The sequence below is a fragment of the Periplaneta americana genome, chromosome 16 (genome assembly GCF_040183065.1).
Source record: "Periplaneta americana isolate PAMFEO1 chromosome 16, P.americana_PAMFEO1_priV1, whole genome shotgun sequence".
NCBI lineage: Eukaryota > Metazoa > Arthropoda > Insecta > Blattodea > Blattidae > Periplaneta > Periplaneta americana.
The window spans coordinates 180,464,991-180,487,224 of record NC_091132.1 but is presented as its reverse complement, the minus strand read 5'-3'; the positions used below and the strand labels follow the sequence as shown (position 1 = coordinate 180,487,224).

At 33.2% G+C, this 22,234-nt stretch overlaps 1 protein-coding gene across 1 annotated transcript in view; it reads right to left on the bottom strand.

The window, feature by feature from the left end:
* Nucleotides 1-22,234, bottom strand: part of LOC138692140 (zinc finger protein 235-like) — an 81,407-nt gene that overhangs the window by 42,205 nt on the left and 16,968 nt on the right. Inside the window, exons 4-5 of the mRNA XM_069815133.1 lie at nucleotides 4,324-4,400; nucleotides 1,119-2,274 (exon numbers count right to left, since the gene is read on the bottom strand). Of these exons, the coding sequence (XP_069671234.1) occupies nucleotides 1,119-1,127 (9 nt within the window). The 5' untranslated portion in view covers nucleotides 1,128-2,274; nucleotides 4,324-4,400. The remainder of the gene's footprint in view (nucleotides 1-1,118; nucleotides 2,275-4,323; nucleotides 4,401-22,234) is intronic.

The window sequence follows — 22,234 nt, the reverse complement described above, 5'->3', positions numbered from 1 at the left end:
CCAGAATATTCTAACCGATAACTTTTCTAACTTGCTTGGTACGAAAATGCGCTTTCTTGTTATTATATATGAAATATAAAATTTAAAATCTTCGGCCGCATTTTTTATCATCTATAAAGTTGCATACTATAGAATTTATCGTAAGACTATTAAAGGATTCTATGAACAAAATCAATAGAAAAATAATCTAATTAGAAATTCGGTACAGGAAGTTCAGTGAAAAGAAAAGTGAATTTGTACTGTTCCTGTTTTAATCTCTGAAGTTGTGTATGATGTGAACATTTCTTTAATTTGGAGTCTATGGCAACAACCCTGACCTAAAGAACACTGCAATACATCATGAAGAAGAAACATTTTAAGAAATTAATTCATGAATAAAAGCATACGTGCAGCGAGATTGAATTACGCGACGCCTGAGGACGGATGCGTAAAGGGAGAATCCAGTCGTCAAGGCCATATAATGCTTATTCGGGTAGCCACTTGTAGTTAGTTTGACGGAGTCTTGTCAGAAACTCGGTGTACATTTGTATGTTACAATGTGCGTTCGTTGTCTGTAGACTATCTCGTATTTGTTCTTAATGTAGAAGAAAATATCTGGCAAGAAATTCGTAAACTAATATCTACGAAGATGGCAGCTAATATTTAAATAAAATTATTAAACTCACTCGCAGGAAATATATTCCGGTTTTGAATCCTGCACTTACCCAAAAAGCAGCCACAATCAGCCGGACCATAACTGAAAAATTTTCATTGTATTTGTGTATTATAAATCCTAATTATCCAGAAGAAATTCACACATTATTTTAAGTCTGGCCTACGTGTAGACAGTTACAAATTTTCAGCTTATCCATATACCTGAAACATATTCCACAGGTATCGCATTTGGAAAGCATTTGAGCAGTGCAGAGGAACATATGATATATTCCACGTTCTGATCCTGGATAACTCCTTCCCTAGACATCACATTTAAAAGGTCTCTGACCTATTTGTAGGCGGATGTGACTGAAGAGTTGTCTTCTTTGTGAAAAATCGTCTTCACAAGCATCACACATCAACGCCATTGCCCTTGTGAGTGCAAACCTGTCGCTTTAAAATTTATAATGGTGAAAAACACTTACCATACACATCACATTTCAGTGTCTCTTCCCCTGTGTATGCGAGTATATCTGTTTAAAAACTCCCGATTCTGAAAAGCACTTTCGACACTCCTCTCAACTGACTTCCTTTTGGTTTGTGTGCACGTGCAAATGTTGTTTCAAATGTTCTAAACGTGAGAAACAATTTCCACACACGTCGCATTTGAATGGTCGTTCGCCGGTGTGTATGCGTGTATGTCTCCTTAAAACACCCGCTTCTGAGAAACACTTTCCACATAGCTCGCACTTGAAAGGCTTTTCACCTGTGTGTATTCGTGCATGTCTACTTAAAACTCCCGATTCTGCGAAACACTTCCCACACACCTCGCAAACGAATGGCCTTTCGCCACTGTGAATGCGTAAATGTTGATTCAAATTTCCTAATCCAGGGAAAAACTTTTCACACAACTCGCATTTGAACTGCCTTTCGCGTGTATGTATGCGCGCATGTCTCCTTAAAATACGTGATTCTGAAAAACACTTTCCACACACCTCACAACTGAACGACATTTCGTCCATATGAATGCTTGAATGTTGTCTTAAATTTCCTAATCGTGAAAAGAACTTTCCACAGACTTCGCATTTGAATGGCTTTTCGCCGGTGTGTACGCGTGCATGTCTACTTAGAGCTCCCGATTCCGAGAAACACTTTCCACATATCTCACACTTGAACGGCTTTTCACCTGTGTGTATACGTGCATGTCTACTCAAACATCCAGATTGTGGGAAACACTTTCCACACACCTCACATTTGAATGGTCTGTTCCTAGTGTGTAAATGTTCATGTCCCTTCAACCCCCAAGAACTTCTGAAAGACTTCCCACAGATATTGCAATTAAATAGCATGCCGCCTTTGTGTAGTTGTGCATGCTTCTTTAGATCACTCACTTTCAAGAAACTCTTTGCACAGACAACGCATTTGACTAATTTTTTTTGTCTGTGAATACGAGAATGAAGTTTCAGAGATTTCTGTGTTACAAAAACCTCGTTGCATATATCACACTTGATTGAATTACGGCTTACGTTTCCAAACTTTGAACAGTCTGGTCTCTTGCTACTACATTGTGCAAATTTGTCTTCCATACGATCCATGCTGACGCAATCCTTTGACACATTCTCCTCAACATTATCCACAACGCTAAAATGAATATAAAAATTAATCGGTCTCCGTGGTGAGATCAAAACATATTAACGATTACATAACACACACATCCATACATAATCACATAATAACACACGAATAAATACAATAATAATACATTATGCAACGAGCCTATAATGGTAGTAATTAAGACGCGAGTTTCAAATTTTCATACGAGCATCTTAATTACCATTATATTAAAGTTGCATACGACTTTTTATGCTCGACCATATTCCTAACTTGAAATTATTCATAAGTATTCATGTTATTCTTATCTGACTGAGGAGCGGAACTGACCTTGTAAAATACCTCGTAAATTGTGAGATGTGCGCAGACGGGAAAGTATTGATTTTTTCTGAGAAACAAATGTCCACATTGACCTTGATATAATCTAGAGAGTAAAATAAACATTAATCTTGATATAACCTTGAAATTGAATTAGACATTGAAAAACGAGATGACAAAGTGAATTGATTTCAATGTTATTTACAATTAACGCTAATTTTTATAGTAACAGAACTGACTTTATTTCAAATTTAGGTGATTTATTGTGCAATTGGTGAAATGAATCTGCGGGAATGTGCTTTGTGAAAGGCTGGAAGATGACGGTGAATTGACGTAAATTTGTGTGTTGTCTTTTTCGACTGAGTTTAATATTGTATTTGAAATTTCAATTTTATTTTGGATCGATTCTTCAACATAACCTTCTGCGACAGTGTTGGATTTCCAGCCTCTGTGACGTTTCAATGTTGTGATGTCGCCGCCAGCGTCTACTAAATTTGTCGCAGAACTCCTGCGAAAAAAGTTGTCTTTCGATTGCATATCCGAGAATAATCGATACTTGCGCTTTCATATTGCTACAATGGTATTTTCTGATTGGTGGAACACCTGAACTTTAATGAATAGGTGTACTTTAATGAGGTCCATTAAAGGGCTGTATAATTACTACATTTTGGCATGGTCGAGCATAAATAATATAAAAATGTTCAATATTGCGACTTATCAATTTAACATTAACATTTGTTAATAAACGTTTTCGCCTTTTAAGGCATCATCAGATATAACTTGCTTCTGCGATATCTAAACTACATAGTAGAATTTTCATTTTCTCTTATAGTAAACCCTCAAATTGGTGTTATAACGATAAGTAATAATATGTAATAACGACTCACAAGTTTTATGTACTTTACTTGATTACATTTTTAGGATATAAATAAGTCTACATTGTATAACTAATTATATTCTATTTAGTATTGAAATATATAAAACTGATGTTACAATGGTCACAATTTTAAATTCAAATACGTTGTCAAACTATGTCTTCAAATACTATGATATTGTGTTTGTAATATATACCACAATTTATTTACGTAAAGCTTTGTTGACATAATTAAAATCTTAATTTTATATTTGTCGTAATCCATAAAATAATTCGTAATAGCCTATTACGTTAATGTTGTGGTGTCTGTTGGGATGTGCAATGATTTGCATCTTCTGTTTGTTGTTTTAAGCTCAGTTTGTGCTTGATTAAATTGGTATGCTATTAAGTTTTCAAGATTACATAAGAGGAAGATTATTAACGAAAAGATATACTGACAAGCCATGGGCATTAATTGTAGTTTTTTGAAAATAGTCCTACAAGATTCCCTAGATTTGGCACCTACTATTATTCTAATTACTCTTTTTTGTAATAGGAATATACTGTTAGTATCTGTGGAATTTCCCCAGAATATTATTCCAAAACTCATTACCGAGTGGAAGTATGCAAAGTATCTGCTGCTAAAAGAGATCATGGTTCTCGAAGGACAGCAACATGATAAAGCAGCAGAAATAGTAGGAGTTGTGATGCGTTACTTGTCATGGTAATGATAATTCACTGAATCTTACGTCATTTCAGTACCAAGATGTCTTGAGACATTAATAAGAAAATCTACAGAAATTTGGTGCATAAAAACAGTATCATACATTATAAAATTTATTCCTTTCGTCGTCACTAAACGACGTTCTGAAAGAATGGAAGAAGCAAAACCAGCACAGCACACTCACCTCTCAGTCAACATTTCATCCTCTTCTGAAGATACTTCCGCTTTCTGTTCCTGCTTGTTCACATCCAACAAATCTTCCTGGAAAAAAGTAAATAATGAAGTTATACATCTTCATTACACAACTTTTAACACTGTATCAATTCGGAATATGTATGGTAGGACCTTCATGTGTTAAATTTCAACGTAACTCGTTAACATGTTGCGATCTATTTATGGGTCATCTTCAGAACTGGTCGTTGTTGGTCTTGGCACCACTTGTTCTGTTTCCTGTAAGGGTGTGTTCCTGTGGTATAGTGTAGAGTCAAAGAGTTGTTGTGTTCTGAAATTGAGTTGTGTGTTGAGAATTTCGTTGGGGTGTGTTTTTGTGTGTCTGTATATTTCATATGGTTCTAGTATGTTCAGTTTCTGGCTTTTTGGTTGGATGTGTAGTATTTCCATGTCTGTGTTGATGTCTCTGTGGGTGTGGTTAACATTTGTGATGTGCTCTGCATATGTGGTGTTTTGTAATTTTGTTATGGCTGTGATGTGATGTGTTCTTTGTTACATTGTAACACCTGCAACAACTTCTACATAGGACAGACAGGCAGATCGTTTCAAACACATTACAAAGAACAAATCACAGCCATAACAAAATTACAAAACACTTCCACATATGCAGAGCACATCACAAATGCTAACCACACCCACACAGACATCAACACAGGCATGGAAATACTACACATCCAACGAAAAAGCCACAAACTAAACACACTAGAACAATATGAAATATACAGACACACAAAAACACACCCCAACGAAATTCTCAACACAGAACTCAACTTCAAAACACACACACTCTTTGACTCTACACTATACCACAGAAACACACCTTCTCAAGAAACAGAACAAGTGGCGACAAGACCAAAAACGCACAGTTCTGAAGATGACCCATAAAGAGGTCGAAACATGTTAACGAGGTACGTTGAAATTTAACACAGGAAAGTCTTACCATACATATTCCGAAATAAAGATATCTTAAATTGACCAATAGTGTCATTGGTTTCCCATGGCAAACCTAATGATTCCAATCTAACTTTGCAGCAAGACTGTAATGACTTTTACCCAATTGGATCCCCATAACAGCATTCATTTACGTCCTTCATACTTGCTTCTTTAAATTCAGGCTCTTTGTATTGTAACGCATTGGAATCAAGTGTGAAAATATGTGCATGTTATGTATAAATGGCTTGTAGAAAACGTAATCAGAATTTGGAACAATATTTGACGTACACAAACAGTGAACATGTTGAAATATTAATATATTTCGCTATAGAAAGTTTTACAATCTCAAGATGCAGACCACACGACTTATTCTTTTGATATAAGATAGCAGAAAATAAAGGTTCTGCAACCACACTTGCGAATTAATTTGTAATACAGATTCAGAAGATTCATAACCCAAAATGAATTGAGGTATGGAACCTGCAATTTGCCGTCATTGTGGAAGTTTGTAAAACAACTGAAGAGACTGGTTTCGTCGCAGACACAGAAAGTTATGGTAGATCGAAGTCCGTAAGAATAGGTTTAATCGCGCTTTATAACTGTAAATCAAGAACATTATAAAAAAAAAATTGAATATGGAACATGCACTGTGAATTAGGTTGCAAAGGGACAGCAGATGATGCTCAATAGAGTGGCATATTTTCACAGATTTGTATGTAACAGAATACACTCACTCCTGTTATAAAGAAAATTAGAATAATAATAATTATTAATATCGTTATTAAAATTATTATTACTTTTATTACAAAGGGATGCCAAATGGGGAATTTGGATTAATAACAAATTACTTACTTACTCACTCACTTACTTACTTACTTACTTATGGCTTTTAAGGAACCCGGAAGTTCATTGCCGCCCTCCCATAGGCCTGCCATCAGTTTCTATCCTGAGCACAATTAATTGACTCCCTACCTTCATAACCCACCTCCCTCAAATCCATTTTAATCTTATCCTCCCACTTTAACATTTTGTTAAATTTTAACTGCTTGTATACTTTGTGACCTGGTAGAGTGCAAGAGAAGGCCCTATGGCCTTAACTCTGCCAGTATAAATAAAGAATTATTATTATTATTTTTTTATTATTATTATTATTATTATTATTATTATTATTATTATTATTATTATTATTATTATTATTATTATTATTATTATTATTATTATTATTATTATTACGCCTTGGCCTACTATCTAACACTCTATGTTTATTTCTGGATTCGCCCATATGTGCTACATTCTCTGCTCATCTCAAACGTCTGGATTTGATGTTCCTAATTATATTAGGTAAAGAATACATTGCGTGCACTTCTGCATTGTGTAACTTTATCCATATAATAATGAAGTAAACAATAAAATTTTGAATTAGAATTAAACAATCTAATTCAAATAATTGATTAAATGGCGATCTCACTCGTGTTAATTATGTAAGCATGTATGGCTTACAGCTGTTTCGGTGCTACCTGACACCATCCTAAGGGCCCACTCGCCATTTAATCAATTATTTATATTCAAGTGTTAAAAGTAGTTACGAAACAGCTGTAAGCCACACATGCTTACATAATTAACACGAGTAAGATCGCCATTTAATCAATTATTTATATTCAAGTGTTAAAAGTAGTGTACGAAACAGCTGTAAGCCACACATGCTTACAAAATTAACACGAGTAAGATCGCCATTTAATCAATTATTTATATTCAAGTGTTAAAAGTAGTGTACGAAACAGCTGTAAGCCACACATGCTTACATAATTAACACGAGTAAGATCGCCATTTAATCAATTATTTATATTCAAGTGTTAAAAGTAGTGTACGAAACAGCTGTAAGCCACACATGCTTACATAATTAACACGAGTAAGATCGCCATTTAATCAATTATTTGTATTCAAGTGTTAAAAGTAGTGTACGAAACAGCTGTAAGCCACACATGCTTACATAATTAACACGAGTAAGATCGCCATTTAATCAATTATTTGTATTCAAGTGTTAAAAGTAGTTACGAAACAGCTGTAAGCCACACATGCTTACATAATTAACACGAGTAAGATCGCCGTTTAATCAATTATTTGTATTCAAGTGTTAAAAGTAGTGTACGAAACAGCTGTAAGCCACACATGCTTAGATAATTAACACGAGTAAGATCGCCATTTAATCAATTATTTATATTCAAGTGTTAAAAGTAGTGTACGAAACAGCTGTAAGCCACACATGCTTACATAATTAACACGAGTAAGATCGCCATTTAATCAATTATTTATATTCAAGTGTTAAAAGTAGTGTACGAAACAGCTGTAAGCCACACATGCTTACATAATTAACACGAGTAAGATCGCCATTTAATCAATTATTTGTATTCAAGTGTTAAAAGTAGTTACGAAACAGCTGTAAGCCACACATGCTTACATAATTAACACGAGTAAGATCGCCGTTTAATCAATTATTTGTATTCAAGTGTTAAAAGTAGTGTACGAAACAGCTGTAAGCCACACATGCTTACATAATTAACACGAGTAAGATCGCCATTTAATCAATTATTTATATTCAAGTGTTAAAAGTAGTGTACGAAACAGCTGTAAGCCACACATGCTTACATAATTAACACGAGTAAGATCGCCATTTAATCAATTGTTTGTATTCAAGTGTTAAAAGTAGTTACGAAACAGCTGTAAGCCACACATGCTTACATAATTAGCACGAGTAAGATCGCCATTTAATCAATTATTTGTATTCAAGTGTTAAAAGTAGTGTACGAAACAGCTGTAAGCCACACATGCTTACATAATTAACACGAGTAAGATCGCCATTTAATCAATTATTTGTATTCAAGTGTTAAAAGTAGTGTACGAAACAGCTGTAAGCCACACATGCTTACATAATTAACACGAGTAAGATCGCCATTTAATCAATTATTTGTATTCAAGTGTTAAAAGTAGTGTACGAAACAGCTGTAAGCCACACATGCTTACATAATTAACACGAGTAAGATCGCCATTTAATCAATTGTTTATATTCAAGTGTTAAAAGTAGTGTACGAAACAACTGTAAGCCACACATGCTTACATAATTAACACGAGTAAGATCGCCATTTAATCAATTATTTATATTCAAGTGTTAAAAGTAGTGTACGAAACAGCTGTAAGCCACACATGCTTACATAATTAACACGAGTAAGATCGCCATTTAATCAATTATTTGTATTCAAGAGTTAAAAGTAGTGTACGAAATAGCTGTAAGCCTCACATGCTTACATAATTAACACGAGTAAGATCGCCATTTAATCAATTATTTGTATTCAAGTGTTAAAAGTAGTTACGAAACAGCTGTAAGCCACACATGCTTACATAATTAACACGAGTAAGATCGCCATTTAATCAATTATTTGTATCCAAGTGTTAAAAGTAGTGTACGAAACAGCTGTAAGCCACACATGCTTACATAATTAACACGAGTAAGATCGCCATTTAATCAATTATTTGTATTCAAGTGTTAAAAGTAGTGTACGAAACAGCTGTAAGCCACACATGCTTACATAATTAACACGAGTAAGATCGCCATTTAATCAATTATTTGTATCCAAGTGTTAAAAGTAGTGTACGAAACAGCTGTAAGCCACACATGCTTACATAATTAACACGAGTAAGATCGCCATTTAATCAATTATTTGTATTCAAGTGTTAAAAGTAGTTACGAAACAGCTGTAAGCCACACATGCTTACATAATTAACACGAGTAAGATCGCCATTTAATCAATTATTTGTATCCAAGTGTTAAAAGTAGTGTACGAAACAGCTGTAAGCCACACATGCTTACATAATTAACACGAGTAAGATCGCCATTTAATCAATTATTTGTATTCAAGTGTTAAAAGTAGTGTACGAAACAGCTGTAAGCCACACATGCTTACATAATTAACACGAGTAAGATCGCCATTTAATCAATTATTTATATTCAAGTGTTAAAAGTAGTGTACGAAACAGCTGTAAGCCACACATGCTTACATAATTAACACGAGTAAGATCGCCATTTAATCAATTATTTGTATCCAAGTGTTAAAAGTAGTGTACGAAACAGCTGTAAGCCACACATGCTTACATAATTAACACGAGTAAGATCGCCATTTAATCAATTATTTGTATTCAAGTGTTAAAAGTAGTGTACGAAACAGCTGTAAGCCACACATGCTTACATAATTAACACGAGTAAGATCGCCATTTAATCAATTATTTATATTCAAGTGTTAAAAGTAGTGTACGAAACAGCTGTAAGCCACACATGCTTACATAATTAACACGAGTAAGATCGCCATTTAATCAATTATTTATATTCAAGTGTTAAAAGTAGTGTACGAAACAGCTGTAAGCCACACATGCTTACATAATTAACACGAGTAAGATCGCCATTTAATCAATTATTTGTATTCAAGTGTTAAAAGTAGTGTACGAAACAGCTGTAAGCCACACATGCTTACATAATTAACACGAGTAAGATCGCCATTTAATCAATTATTTGTATTCAAGTGTTAAAAGTAGTGTACGAAACAGCTGTAAGCCACACATGCTTACATAATTAACACGAGTAAGATCGCCATTTAATCAATTGTTTGTATTCAAGTGTTAAAAGTAGTTACGAAACAGCTGTAAGCCACACATGCTTACATAATTAGCACGAGTAAGATCGCCATTTAATCAATTATTTGTATTCAAGTGTTAAAAGTAGTGTACGAAACAGCTGTAAGCCACACATGCTTACATAATTAACACGAGTAAGATCGCCATTTAATCAATTATTTATATTCAAGTGTTAAAAGTAGTGTACGAAACAGCTGTAAGCCACACATGCTTACATAATTATCACGAGTAAGATCGCCATTTAATCAATTGTTTGTATTCAAGTGTTAAAAGTAGTTACGAAACAGCTGTAAGCCACACATGCTTACATAATTAGCACGAGTAAGATCGCCATTTAATCAATTATTTGTATTCAAGTGTTAAAAGTAGTGTACGAAACAGCTGTAAGCCACACATGCTTACATAATTAACACGAGTAAGATCGCCATTTAATCAATTATTTGTATTCAAGTGTTAAAAGTAGTGTACGAAACAGCTGTAAGCCACACATGCTTACATAATTAACACGAGTAAGATCGCCATTTAATCAATTATTTGTATTCAAGTGTTAAAAGTAGTGTACGAAACAGCTGTAAGCCACACATGCTTACATAATTAACACGAGTAAGATCGCCATTTAATCAATTGTTTATATTCAAGTGTTAAAAGTAGTGTACGAAACAACTGTAAGCCACACATGCTTACATAATTAACACGAGTAAGATCGCCATTTAATCAATTATTTGTATTCAAGAGTTAAAAGTAGTGTACGAAATAGCTGTAAGCCTCACATGCTTACATAATTAACACGAGTAAGATCGCCATTTAATCAATTATTTGTATTCAAGTGTTAAAAGTAGTGTACGAAACAGCTGTAAGCCACACATGCTTACATAATTAACACGAGTAAGATCGCCATTTAATCAATTATTTGTATCCAAGTGTTAAAAGTAGTGTACGAAACAGCTGTAAGCCACACATGCTTACATAATTAACACGAGTAAGATCGCCATTTAATCAATTATTTGTATTCAAGTGTTAAAAGTAGTGTACGAAACAGCTGTAAGCCACACATGCTTACATAATTAACACAAGTAAGATCGCCATTTAATCAATTATTTGTATTCAAGTGTTAAAAGTAGTGTACGAAACAGCTGTAAGCCACACATGCTTACATAATTAACACGAGTAAGATCGCCATTTAATCAATTATTTGTATTCAAGTGTTAAAAGTAGTGTACGAAACAGCTGTAAGCCACACATGCTTACATAATTAACACGAGTAAGATCGCCATTTAATCAATTGTTTGTATTCAAGTGTTAAAAGTAGTTACGAAACAGCTGTAAGCCACACATGCTTACATAATTAACACGAGTAAGATCGCCATTTAATCAATTATTTGTATTCAAGTGTTAAAAGTAGTTACGAAACAGCTGTAAGCCACACATGCTTACATAATTAACACGAGTAAGATCGCCATTTAATCAATTATTTATATTCAAGTGTTAAAAGTAGTTACGAAACAGCTGTAAGCCACACATGCTTACATAATTAACACGAGTAAGATCGCCATTTAATCAATTATTTGTATTCAAGTGTTAAAAGTAGTTACGAAACAGCTGTAAGCCACATATGCTTACATAATTAACACGAGTAAGATCGCCATTTAATCAATTATTTATATTCAAGTGTTAAAAGTAGTTACGAAACAGCTGTAAGCCACACACGCTTACATAATTAACACGAGTAAGATCGCCATTTAATCAATTATTTATATTCAAGTGTTAAAAGTAGTTACGAAACAGCTGTAAGCCACACATGCTTACATAATTAACACGAGTAAGATCGCCATTTAATCAATTATTTGTATTCAAGTGTTAAAAGTAGTTACGAAACAGCTGTAAGCCACACATGCTTACATAATCAACACGAGTAAGATCGCCATTTAATCAATTGTTTGTATCCAAGTGTTAAAAGTAGTGTACGAAACAGCTGTAAGCCACACATGCTTACATAATTAACACGAGTAAGATCGCCATTTAATCAATTATTTATATTCAAGTGTTAAAAGTAGTGTACGAAACAGCTGTAAGCCACACATGCTTACATAATTAACACGAGTAAGATCGCCATTTAATCAATTATTTACATTCAAGTGTTAAAAGTAGTGTACGAAACAGCTGTAAGCCACACATGCTTACATAATTAACACGAGTAAGATCGCCATTTAATCAATTATTTATATTCAAGTGTTAAAAGTAGTGTACGAAACAGCTGTAAGCCACACACGCTTACATAATTAACACGAGTAAGATCGCCATTTAATCAATTATTTATATTCAAGTGTTAAAAGTAGTTACGAAACAGCTGTAAGCCACACATGCTTACATAATTAACACGAGTAAGATCGCCATTTAATCAATTATTTATATTCAAGTGTTAAAAGTAGTTACGAAACAGCTGTAAGCCACACATGCTTACATAATTAACACGAGTAAGATCGCCATTTAATCAATTATTTATATTCAAGTGTTAAAAGTAGTGTACGAAACAGCTGTAAGCCACACATGCTTACATAATTAACACGAGTAAGATCGCCATTTAATCAATTATTTATATTCAAGTGTTAAAAGTAGTGTACGAAACAGCTGTAAGCCACACATGCTTACATAATTAACACGAGTAAGATCGCCATTTAATCAATTGTTTGTATTCAAGTGTTAAAAGTAGTTACGAAACAGCTGTAAGCCACACATGCTTACATAATTAACACGAGTAAGATCGCCATTTAATCAATTATTTATATTCAAGTGTTAAAAGTAGTTACGAAACAGCTGTAAGCCACACATGCTTACATAATTAACACGAGTAAGATCGCCATTTAATCAATTATTTATATTCAATTGTTAAAAGTAGTTACGAAACAGCTGTAAGCCACACACGCTTACATAATTAACACGAGTAAGATCGCCATTTAATCAATTATTTGTATTCAAGTGTTAAAAGTAGTGTACGAAACAGCTGTAAGCCACACATGCTTACATAATTAACACGAGTAAGATCGCCATTTAATCAATTATTTGTATTCAAGTGTTAAAAGTAGTGTACGAAACAGCTGTAAGCCACACATGCTTACATAATTAACACGAGTAAGATCGCCATTTAATCAATTATTTGTATTCAAGTGTTAAAAGTAGTTACGAAACAGCTGTAAGCCACACATGCTTACATAATTAACACGAGTAAGATCGCCATTTAATCAATTATTTGTATTCAAGTGTTAAAAGTAGTGTACGAAACAGCTGTAAGCCACACATGCTTACATAATTAACACGAGTAAGATCGCCATTTAATCAATTATTTGTATTCAAGTGTTAAAAGTAGTGTACGAAACAGCTGTAAGCCACACATGCTTACATAATTAGCACGAGTAAGATCGCCATTTAATCAATTGTTTATATTCAAGTGTTAAAAGTAGTGTACGAAACAGCTGTAAGCCACACATGCTTACATAATTAACACGAGTAAGATCGCCATTTAATCAATTATTTATATTCAAGTGTTAAAAGTAGTGTACGAAACAGCTGTAAGCCACACATGCTTACATAATTAACACGAGTAAGATCGCCATTTAATCAATTGTTTGTATTCAAGTGTTAAAAGTAGTGTACGAAACAACTGTAAGCCACACATGCTTACATAATTAACACGAGTAAGATCGCCATTTAATCAATTATTTATATTCAAGTGTTAAAAGTAGTGTACGAAACAGCTGTAAGCCACACATGCTTACATAATTAACACGAGTAAGATCGCCATTTTATCAATTGTTTATATTCAAGTGTTAAAAGTAGTGTACGAAACAACTGTAAGCCACACATGCTTACATAATTAACACGAGTAAGATCGCCATTTAATCAATTATTTATATTCAAGTGTTAAAAGTAGTGTACGAAACAGCTGTAAGCCACACATGCTTACATAATTAACACGAGTAAGATCGCCATTTAATCAATTATTTATATTCAAGTGTTAAAAGTAGTGTACGAAACAGCTGTAAGCCACACATGCTTACATAATTAACACGAGTAAGATCGCCATTTAATCAATTGTTTGTATTCAAGTGTTAAAAGTAGTTACGAAACAGCTGTAAGCCACACATGCTTACATAATTAACACGAGTAAGATCGCCATTTAATCAATTGTTTGTATTCATGTGTTAAAAGTAGTGTACGAAACAGCTGTAAGCCACACATGCTTACATAATTAACACGAGTAAGACCGCCATTTAATCAATTGTTTGTATTCAAGTGTTAAAAGTAGTGTACGAAACAGCTGTAAGCCACACATGCTTACATAATTAACACGAGTAAGATCGCCATTTAATCAATTATTTATATTCAAGTGTTAAAAGTAGTGTACGAAACAGCTGTAAGCCACACATGCTTACATAATTAACACGAGTAAGATCGCCATTTAATCAATTGTTTATATTCAAGTGTTAAAAGTAGTGTACGAAACAGCTGTAAGCCACACATGCTTACATAATTAACACGAGTAAGATCGCCATTTAATCAATTGTTTGTATTCAAGTGTTAAAAGTAGTTACGAAACAGCTGTAAGCCACACATGCTTACATAATTAACACGAGTAAGATCGCCATTTAATCAATTATTTATATTCAAGTGTTAAAAGTAGTTACGAAACAGCTGTAAGCCACACATGCTTACATAATTAACACGAGTAAGATCGCCATTTAATCAATTATTTATATTCAATTGTTAAAAGTAGTTACGAAACAGCTGTAAGCCACACATGCTTACATAATTAACACGAGTAAGATCGCCATTTAATCAATTATTTGTATTCAAGTGTTAAAAGTAGTGTACGAAACAGCTGTAAGCCACACATGCTTACATAATTAACACGAGTAAGATCGCCATTTAATCAATTATTTGTATTCAAGTGTTAAAAGTAGTTACGAAACAGCTGTAAGCCACATATGCTTACATAATTAACACGAGTAAGATCGCCATTTAATCAATTATTTATATTCAAGTGTTAAAAGTAGTTACGAAACAGCTGTAAGCCACACACGCTTACATAATTAACACGAGTAAGATCGCCATTTAATCAATTATTTATATTCAAGTGTTAAAAGTAGTTACGAAACAGCTGTAAGCCACACATGCTTACATAATTAACACGAGTAAGATCGCCATTTAATCAATTATTTATATTCAAGTGTTAAAAGTAGTTACGAAACAGCTGTAAGCCACACATGCTTACATAATTAACACGAGTAAGATCGCCATTTAATCAATTATTTGTATTCAAGTGTTAAAAGTAGTTACGAAACAGCTGTAAGCCACACATGCTTACATAATTAACACGAGTAAGATCGCCATTTAATCAATTATTTATATTCAAGTGTTAAAAGTAGTTACGAAACAGCTGTAAGCCACACATGCTTACATAATTAACACGAATAAGATCGCCATTTAATCAATTATTTGTATTCAAGTGTTAAAAGTAGTTACGAAACAATTGTAAGCCACATATGCTTACATAATTAACACGAGTAAGATCGCCATTTAATCAATTATTTATATTCAAGTGTTAAAAGTAGTTACGAAACAGCTGTAAGCCACACATGCTTACATAATTAACACGAGTAAGATCGCCATTTAATCAATTATTTATATTCAAGTGTTAAAAGTAGTTACGAAACAGCTGTAAGCCACACATGCTTACATAATTAACACGAGTAAGATCGCCATTTAATCAATTATTTATATTCAAGTGTTAAAAGTAGTTACGAAACAGCTGTAAGCCACACATGCTTACATAATTAACACGAGTAAGATCGCCATTTAATCAATTATTTATATTCAAGTGTTAAAAGTAGTTACGAAACAGCTGTAAGCCACACATGCTTACATAATTAACACGAGTAAGATCGCCATTTAATCAATTATTTATATTCAAGTGTTAAAAGTAGTTACGAAACAGCTGTAAGCCACACATGCTTACATAATTAACACGAGTAAGATCGCCATTTAATCAATTATTTATATTCAAGTGTTAAAAGTAGTTACGAAACAGCTGTAAGCCACACATGCTTACATAATTAACACGAGTAAGATCGCCATTTAATCAATTATTTATATTCAAGTGTTAAAAGTAGTGTACGAAACAGCTGTAAGCCTCACATGCTTACATAATTAACACGAGTAAGATCGCCATTTAATCAATTATTTGTATTCAAGTGTTAAAAGTAGTGTACGAAACAGGTGTAAGCCACACATGCTTACATAATTAACACGAGTAAGATCGCCATTTAATCAATTATTTGTATTCAAGTGTTAAAAGTAGTTACGAAACAGCTGTAAGCCACATATGCTTACATAATTAACACGAGTAAGATAGCCATTTAATCAATTATTTATATTCAAGTGTTAAAAGTAGTTACGAAACAGCTGTAAGCCACACATGCTTACATAATTAACACGAGTAAGATCGCCATTTAATCAATTATTTATATTCAAGTGTTAAAAGTAGTTACGAAACAGCTGTAAGCCACACACGCTTACATAATTAACACGAGTAAGATCGCCATTTAATCAATTATTTATATTCAAGTGTTAAAAGTAGTTACGAAACAGCTGTAAGCCACACATGCTTACATAATCAACATGAGTAAGATCGCCATTTAATCAATTGTTTGTATTCAAGTGTTAAAAGTAGTTACGAAACAGCTGTAAGCCACACATGCTTACATTATTAACACGAGTGAGATCGCCATTTAATCAATTATTTGTATCCAAGTGTTAAAAGTAGTTACGAAACAGCTGTAAGCCACATATGCTTACATTATTAACACGAGTAAGATCGCCATTTATTCAATTATTTATATTCAAGTGTTAAAAGTAGTTACGAAACAGTTGTAAGCCACACATGCTTACATAATTAACACGAGTAAGATCGCCATTTAATCAATTATTTATATTCAAGTGTTAAAAGTAGTTACGAAACAGCTGTAAGCCACACATGCTTACATAATTAACACGAGTAAGATCGCCATTTAATCAATTATTTATATTCAAGTGTTAAAAGTAGTGTACGAAACAGCTGTAAGCCACACATGCTTACATAATTAGCACGAGTAAGATCGCCATTTAATCAATTGTTTATATTCAAGTGTTAAAAGTAGTGTACGAAACAGCTGTAAGCCACACATGCTTACATAATTAACACGAGTAAGATCGCCATTTAATCAATTATTTATATTCAAGTGTTAAAAGTAGTGTACGAAACAGCTGTAAGCCACACATGCTTACATAATTAACACGAGTAAGATCGCCATTTAATCAATTGTTTGTATTCAAGTGTTAAAAGTAGTGTACGAAACAACTGTAAGCCACACATGCTTACATAATTAACACGAGTAAGATCGCCATTTAATCAATTGTTTATATTCAAGTGTTAAAAGTAGTGTACGAAACAGCTGTAAGCCACACATGCTTACATAATTAACACGAGTAAGATCGCCATTTAATCAATTGTTTATATTCAAGTGTTAAAAGTAGTGTACGAAACAACTGTAAGCCACACATGCTTACATAATTAACACGAGTAAGATCGCCATTTAATCAATTATTTATATTCAAGTGTTAAAAGTAGTGTACGAAACAGCTGTAAGCCACACATGCTTACATAATTAACACGAGTAAGATCGCCATTTAATCAATTGTTTGTATTCAAGTGTTAAAAGTAGTGTACGAAACAACTGTAAGCCACACATGCTTACATAATTAACACGAGTAAGATCGCCATTTAATCAATTATTTATATTCAAGTGTTAAAAGTAGTTACGAAACAGCTGTAAGCCACACACGCTTACATAATTAACACGAGTAAGATCGCCATTTAATCAATTGTTTGTATTCAAGTGTTAAAAGTAGTGTACGAAACAGCTGTAAGCCACACATGCTTACATAATTAACACGAGTAAGATCGCCATTTAATCAATTGCTTATATTCAAGTGTTAAAAGTAGTGTACGAAACAACTGTAAGCCACACATGCTTACATAATTAACACGAGTAAGATCGCCATTTAATCAATTATTTATATTCAAGTGTTAAAAGTAGTGTACGAAACAGCTGTAAGCCACACATGCTTACATAATTAACACGAGTAAGATCGCCATTTAATCAATTGTTTGTATTCAAGTGTTAAAAGTAGTGTACGAAACAACTGTAAGCCACACATGCTTACATAATTAACACGAGTAAGATCGCCATTTAATCAATTATTTATACTCAAGTGTTAAAAGTAGTGTACGAAACAGCTGTAAGCCACACATGCTTACATAATTAACACGAGTAAGATCGCCATTTAATCAATTGTTTATATTCAAGTGTTAAAAGTAGTGTACGAAACAACTGTAAGCCACACATGCTTACATAATTAACACGAGTAAGATCGCCATTTAATCAATTATTTATATTCAAGTGTTAAAAGTAGTGTACGAAACAGCTGTAAGCCACACATGCTTACATAATTAACACGAGTAAGATCGCCATTTAATCAATTATTTATATTCAAGTGTTAAAAGTAGTGTACGAAACAGCTGTAAGCCACACATGCTTACATAATTAACACGAGTAAGATCGCCATTTAATCAATTGTTTGTATTCAAGTGTTAAAAGTAGTTACGAAACAGCTGTAAGCCACACATGCTTACATAATTAACACGAGTAAGATCGCCATTTAATCAATTGTTTGTATTCAAGTGTTAAAAGTAGTGTACGAAACAGCTGTAAGCCACACATGCTTACATAATTAACACGAGTAAGACCGCCATTTAATCAATTGTTTGTATTCAAGTGTTAAAAGTAGTGTACGAAACAGCTGTAAGCCACACATGCTTACATAATTAACACGAGTAAGATCGCCATTTAATCAATTATTTGTATTCAAGTGTTAAAAGTAGTGTACGAAACAGCTGTAAGCCACACATGCTTACATAATTAACACGAGTAAGACCGCCATTTAATCAATTGTTTGTATTCAAGTGTTAAAAGTAGTTACGAAACAGCTGTAAGCCACACATGCTTACATAATTAACACGAGTAAGATCGCCATTTAATCAATTGTTTGTATTCAAGTGTTAAAAGTAGTGTACGAAACAGCTGTAAGCCACACATGCTTACATAATTAACACGAGTAAGACCGCCATTTAATCAATTGTTTGTATTCAAGTGTTAAAAGTAGTGTACGAAACAGCTGTAAGCCACACATGCTTACATAATTAACACGAGTAAGATCGCCATTTAATCAATTATTTGTATTCAAGTGTTAAAAGTAGTTACGAAACAGCTGTAAGCCACACATGCTTACATAATTAACACGAGTAAGATCGCCATTTAATCAATTGTTTGTATTCAAGTGTTAAAAGTAGTGTACGAAACAGCTGTAAGCCACACATGCTTACATAATTAACACGAGTAAGACCGCCATTTAATCAATTATTTATATTCAAGTGTTAAAAGTAGTGTACGAAACAGCTGTAAGCCACACATGCTTACATAATTAACACGAGTAAGATCGCCATTTAATCAATTATTTGTATTCAAGTGTTAAAAGTAGTTACGAAACAGCTGTAAGCCACACATGCTTACATAATTAACACGAGTAAGATCGCCATTTAATCAATTATTTGTATTCAAGTGTTAAAAGTAGTTACGAAACAATTGTAAGCCACATATGCTTACATAATTAACACGAGTAAGATCGCCATTTAATCAATTATTTATATTCAAGTGTTAAAAGTAGTTACGAAACAGCTGTAAGCCACACATGCTTACATAATTAACACGAGTAAGATCGCCATTTAATCAATTATTTATATTCAAGTGTTAAAAGTAGTTACGAAACAGCTGTAAGCCACACACGCTTACATAATTAACACGAGTAAGATCGCCATTTAATCAATTATTTATATTCAAGTGTTAAAAGTAGTTACGAAACAGCTGTAAGCCACACACGCTTACATAATTAACACGAGTAAGATCGCCATTTAATCAATTGTTTATATTCAAGTGTTAAAAGTAGTTACGAAACAGCTGTAAGCCACACATGCTTACATAATTAACACGAGTAAGATCGCCATTTAATCAATTATTTATATTCAAGTGTTAAAAGTAGTTACGAAACAGCTGTAAGCCACACATGCTTACATAATTAACACGAGTAAGATCGCCATTTAATCAATTATTTATATTCAAGTGTTAAAAGTAGTTACGAAACAGCTGTAAGCCACACACGCTTACATAATTAACACGAGTAAGATCGCCATTTAATCAATTATTTATATTCAAGTGTTAAAAGTAGTTACGAAACAGCTGTAAGCCACACATGCTTACATAATCAACACGAGTAAGATCGCCATTTAATCAATTGTTTGTATTCAAGTGTTAAAAGTAGTTACGAAACAGCTGTAAGCCACACATGCTTACATTATTAACACGAGTGAGATCGCCATTTAATCAATTATTTGTATCCAAGTGTTAAAAGTAGTTACGAAACAGCTGTAAGCCACATATGCTTACATTATTAACACGAGTAAGATCGCCATTTAATCAATTATTTATATTCAAGTGTTAAAAGTAGTTACGAAACAGTTGTAAGCCACACATGCTTACATAATTAACACGAGTAAGATCGCCATTTAATCAATTATTTATATTCAAGTGTTAAAAGTAGTTACGAAACAGCTGTAAGCCACACATGCTTACATAATTAACACGAGTAAGATCGCCATTTAATCAATTATTTATATTCAAGTGTTAAAAGTAGTGTCCGAAACAGCTGTAAGCCACACATGCTTACATAATTAGCACGAGTAAGATCGCCATTTAATCAATTGTTTATATTCAAGTGTTAAAAGTAGTGTACGAAACAGCTGTAAGCCACACATGCTTACATAATTAACACGAGTAAGATCGCCATTTAATCAATTATTTATATTCAAGTGTTAAAAGTAGTGTACGAAACAGCTGTAAGCCACACATGCTTACATAATTAACACGAGTAAGATCGCCATTTAATCAATTATTTATATTCAAGTGTTAAAAGTAGTGTACGAAACAGCTGTAAGCCACACATGCTTACATAATTAACACGAGTAAGATCGCCATTTAATCAATTGTTTGTATTCAAGTGTTAAAAGTAGTGTACGAAACAACTGTAAGCCACACATGCTTACATAATTAACACGAGTAAGATCGCCATTTAATCAATTATTTATATTCAAGTGTTAAAAGTAGTGTACGAAACAGCTGTAAGCCACACATGCTTACATAATTAACACGAGTAAGATCGCCATTTAATCAATTGTTTATATTCAAGTGTTAAAAGTAGTGTACGAAACAACTGTAAGCCACACATGCTTACATAATTAACACGAGTAAGATCGCCATTTAATCAATTATTTATATTCAAGTGTTAAAAGTAGTGTACGAAACAGCTGTAAGCCACACATGCTTACTTAATTAACACGAGTAAGATCGCCATTTAATCAATTGTTTGTATTCAAGTGTTAAAAGTAGTGTACGAAACAACTGTAAGCCACACATGCTTACATAATTAACACGAGTAAGATCGCCATTTAATCAATTATTTATATTCAAGTGTTAAAAGTAGTGTACGAAACAGCTGTAAGCCACACATGCTTACATAATTAACACGAGTAAGATCGCCATTTAATCAATTGTTTATATTCAAGTGTTAAAAGTAGTGTACGAAACAACTGTAAGCCACACATGCTTACATAATTAACACGAGTAAGATCGCCATTTAATCAATTATTTATATTCAAGTGTTAAAAGTAGTGTACGAAACAGCTGTAAGCCACACATGCTTACATAATTAACACGAGTAAGATCGCCATTTAATCAATTGTTTGTATTCAAGTGTTAAAAGTAGTTACGAAACAGCTGTAAGCCACACATGCTTACATAATTAACACGAGTAAGATCGCCATTTAATCAATTGTTTGTATTCAAGTGTTAAAAGTAGTGTACGAAACAGCTGTAAGCCACACATGCTTACATAATTAACACGAGTAAGACCGCCATTTAATCAATTGTTTGTATTCAAGTGTTAAAAGTAGTGTACGAAACAGCTGTAAGCCACACATGCTTACATAATTAACACGAGTAAGATCGCCATTTAATCAATTATTTGTATTCAAGTGTTAAAAG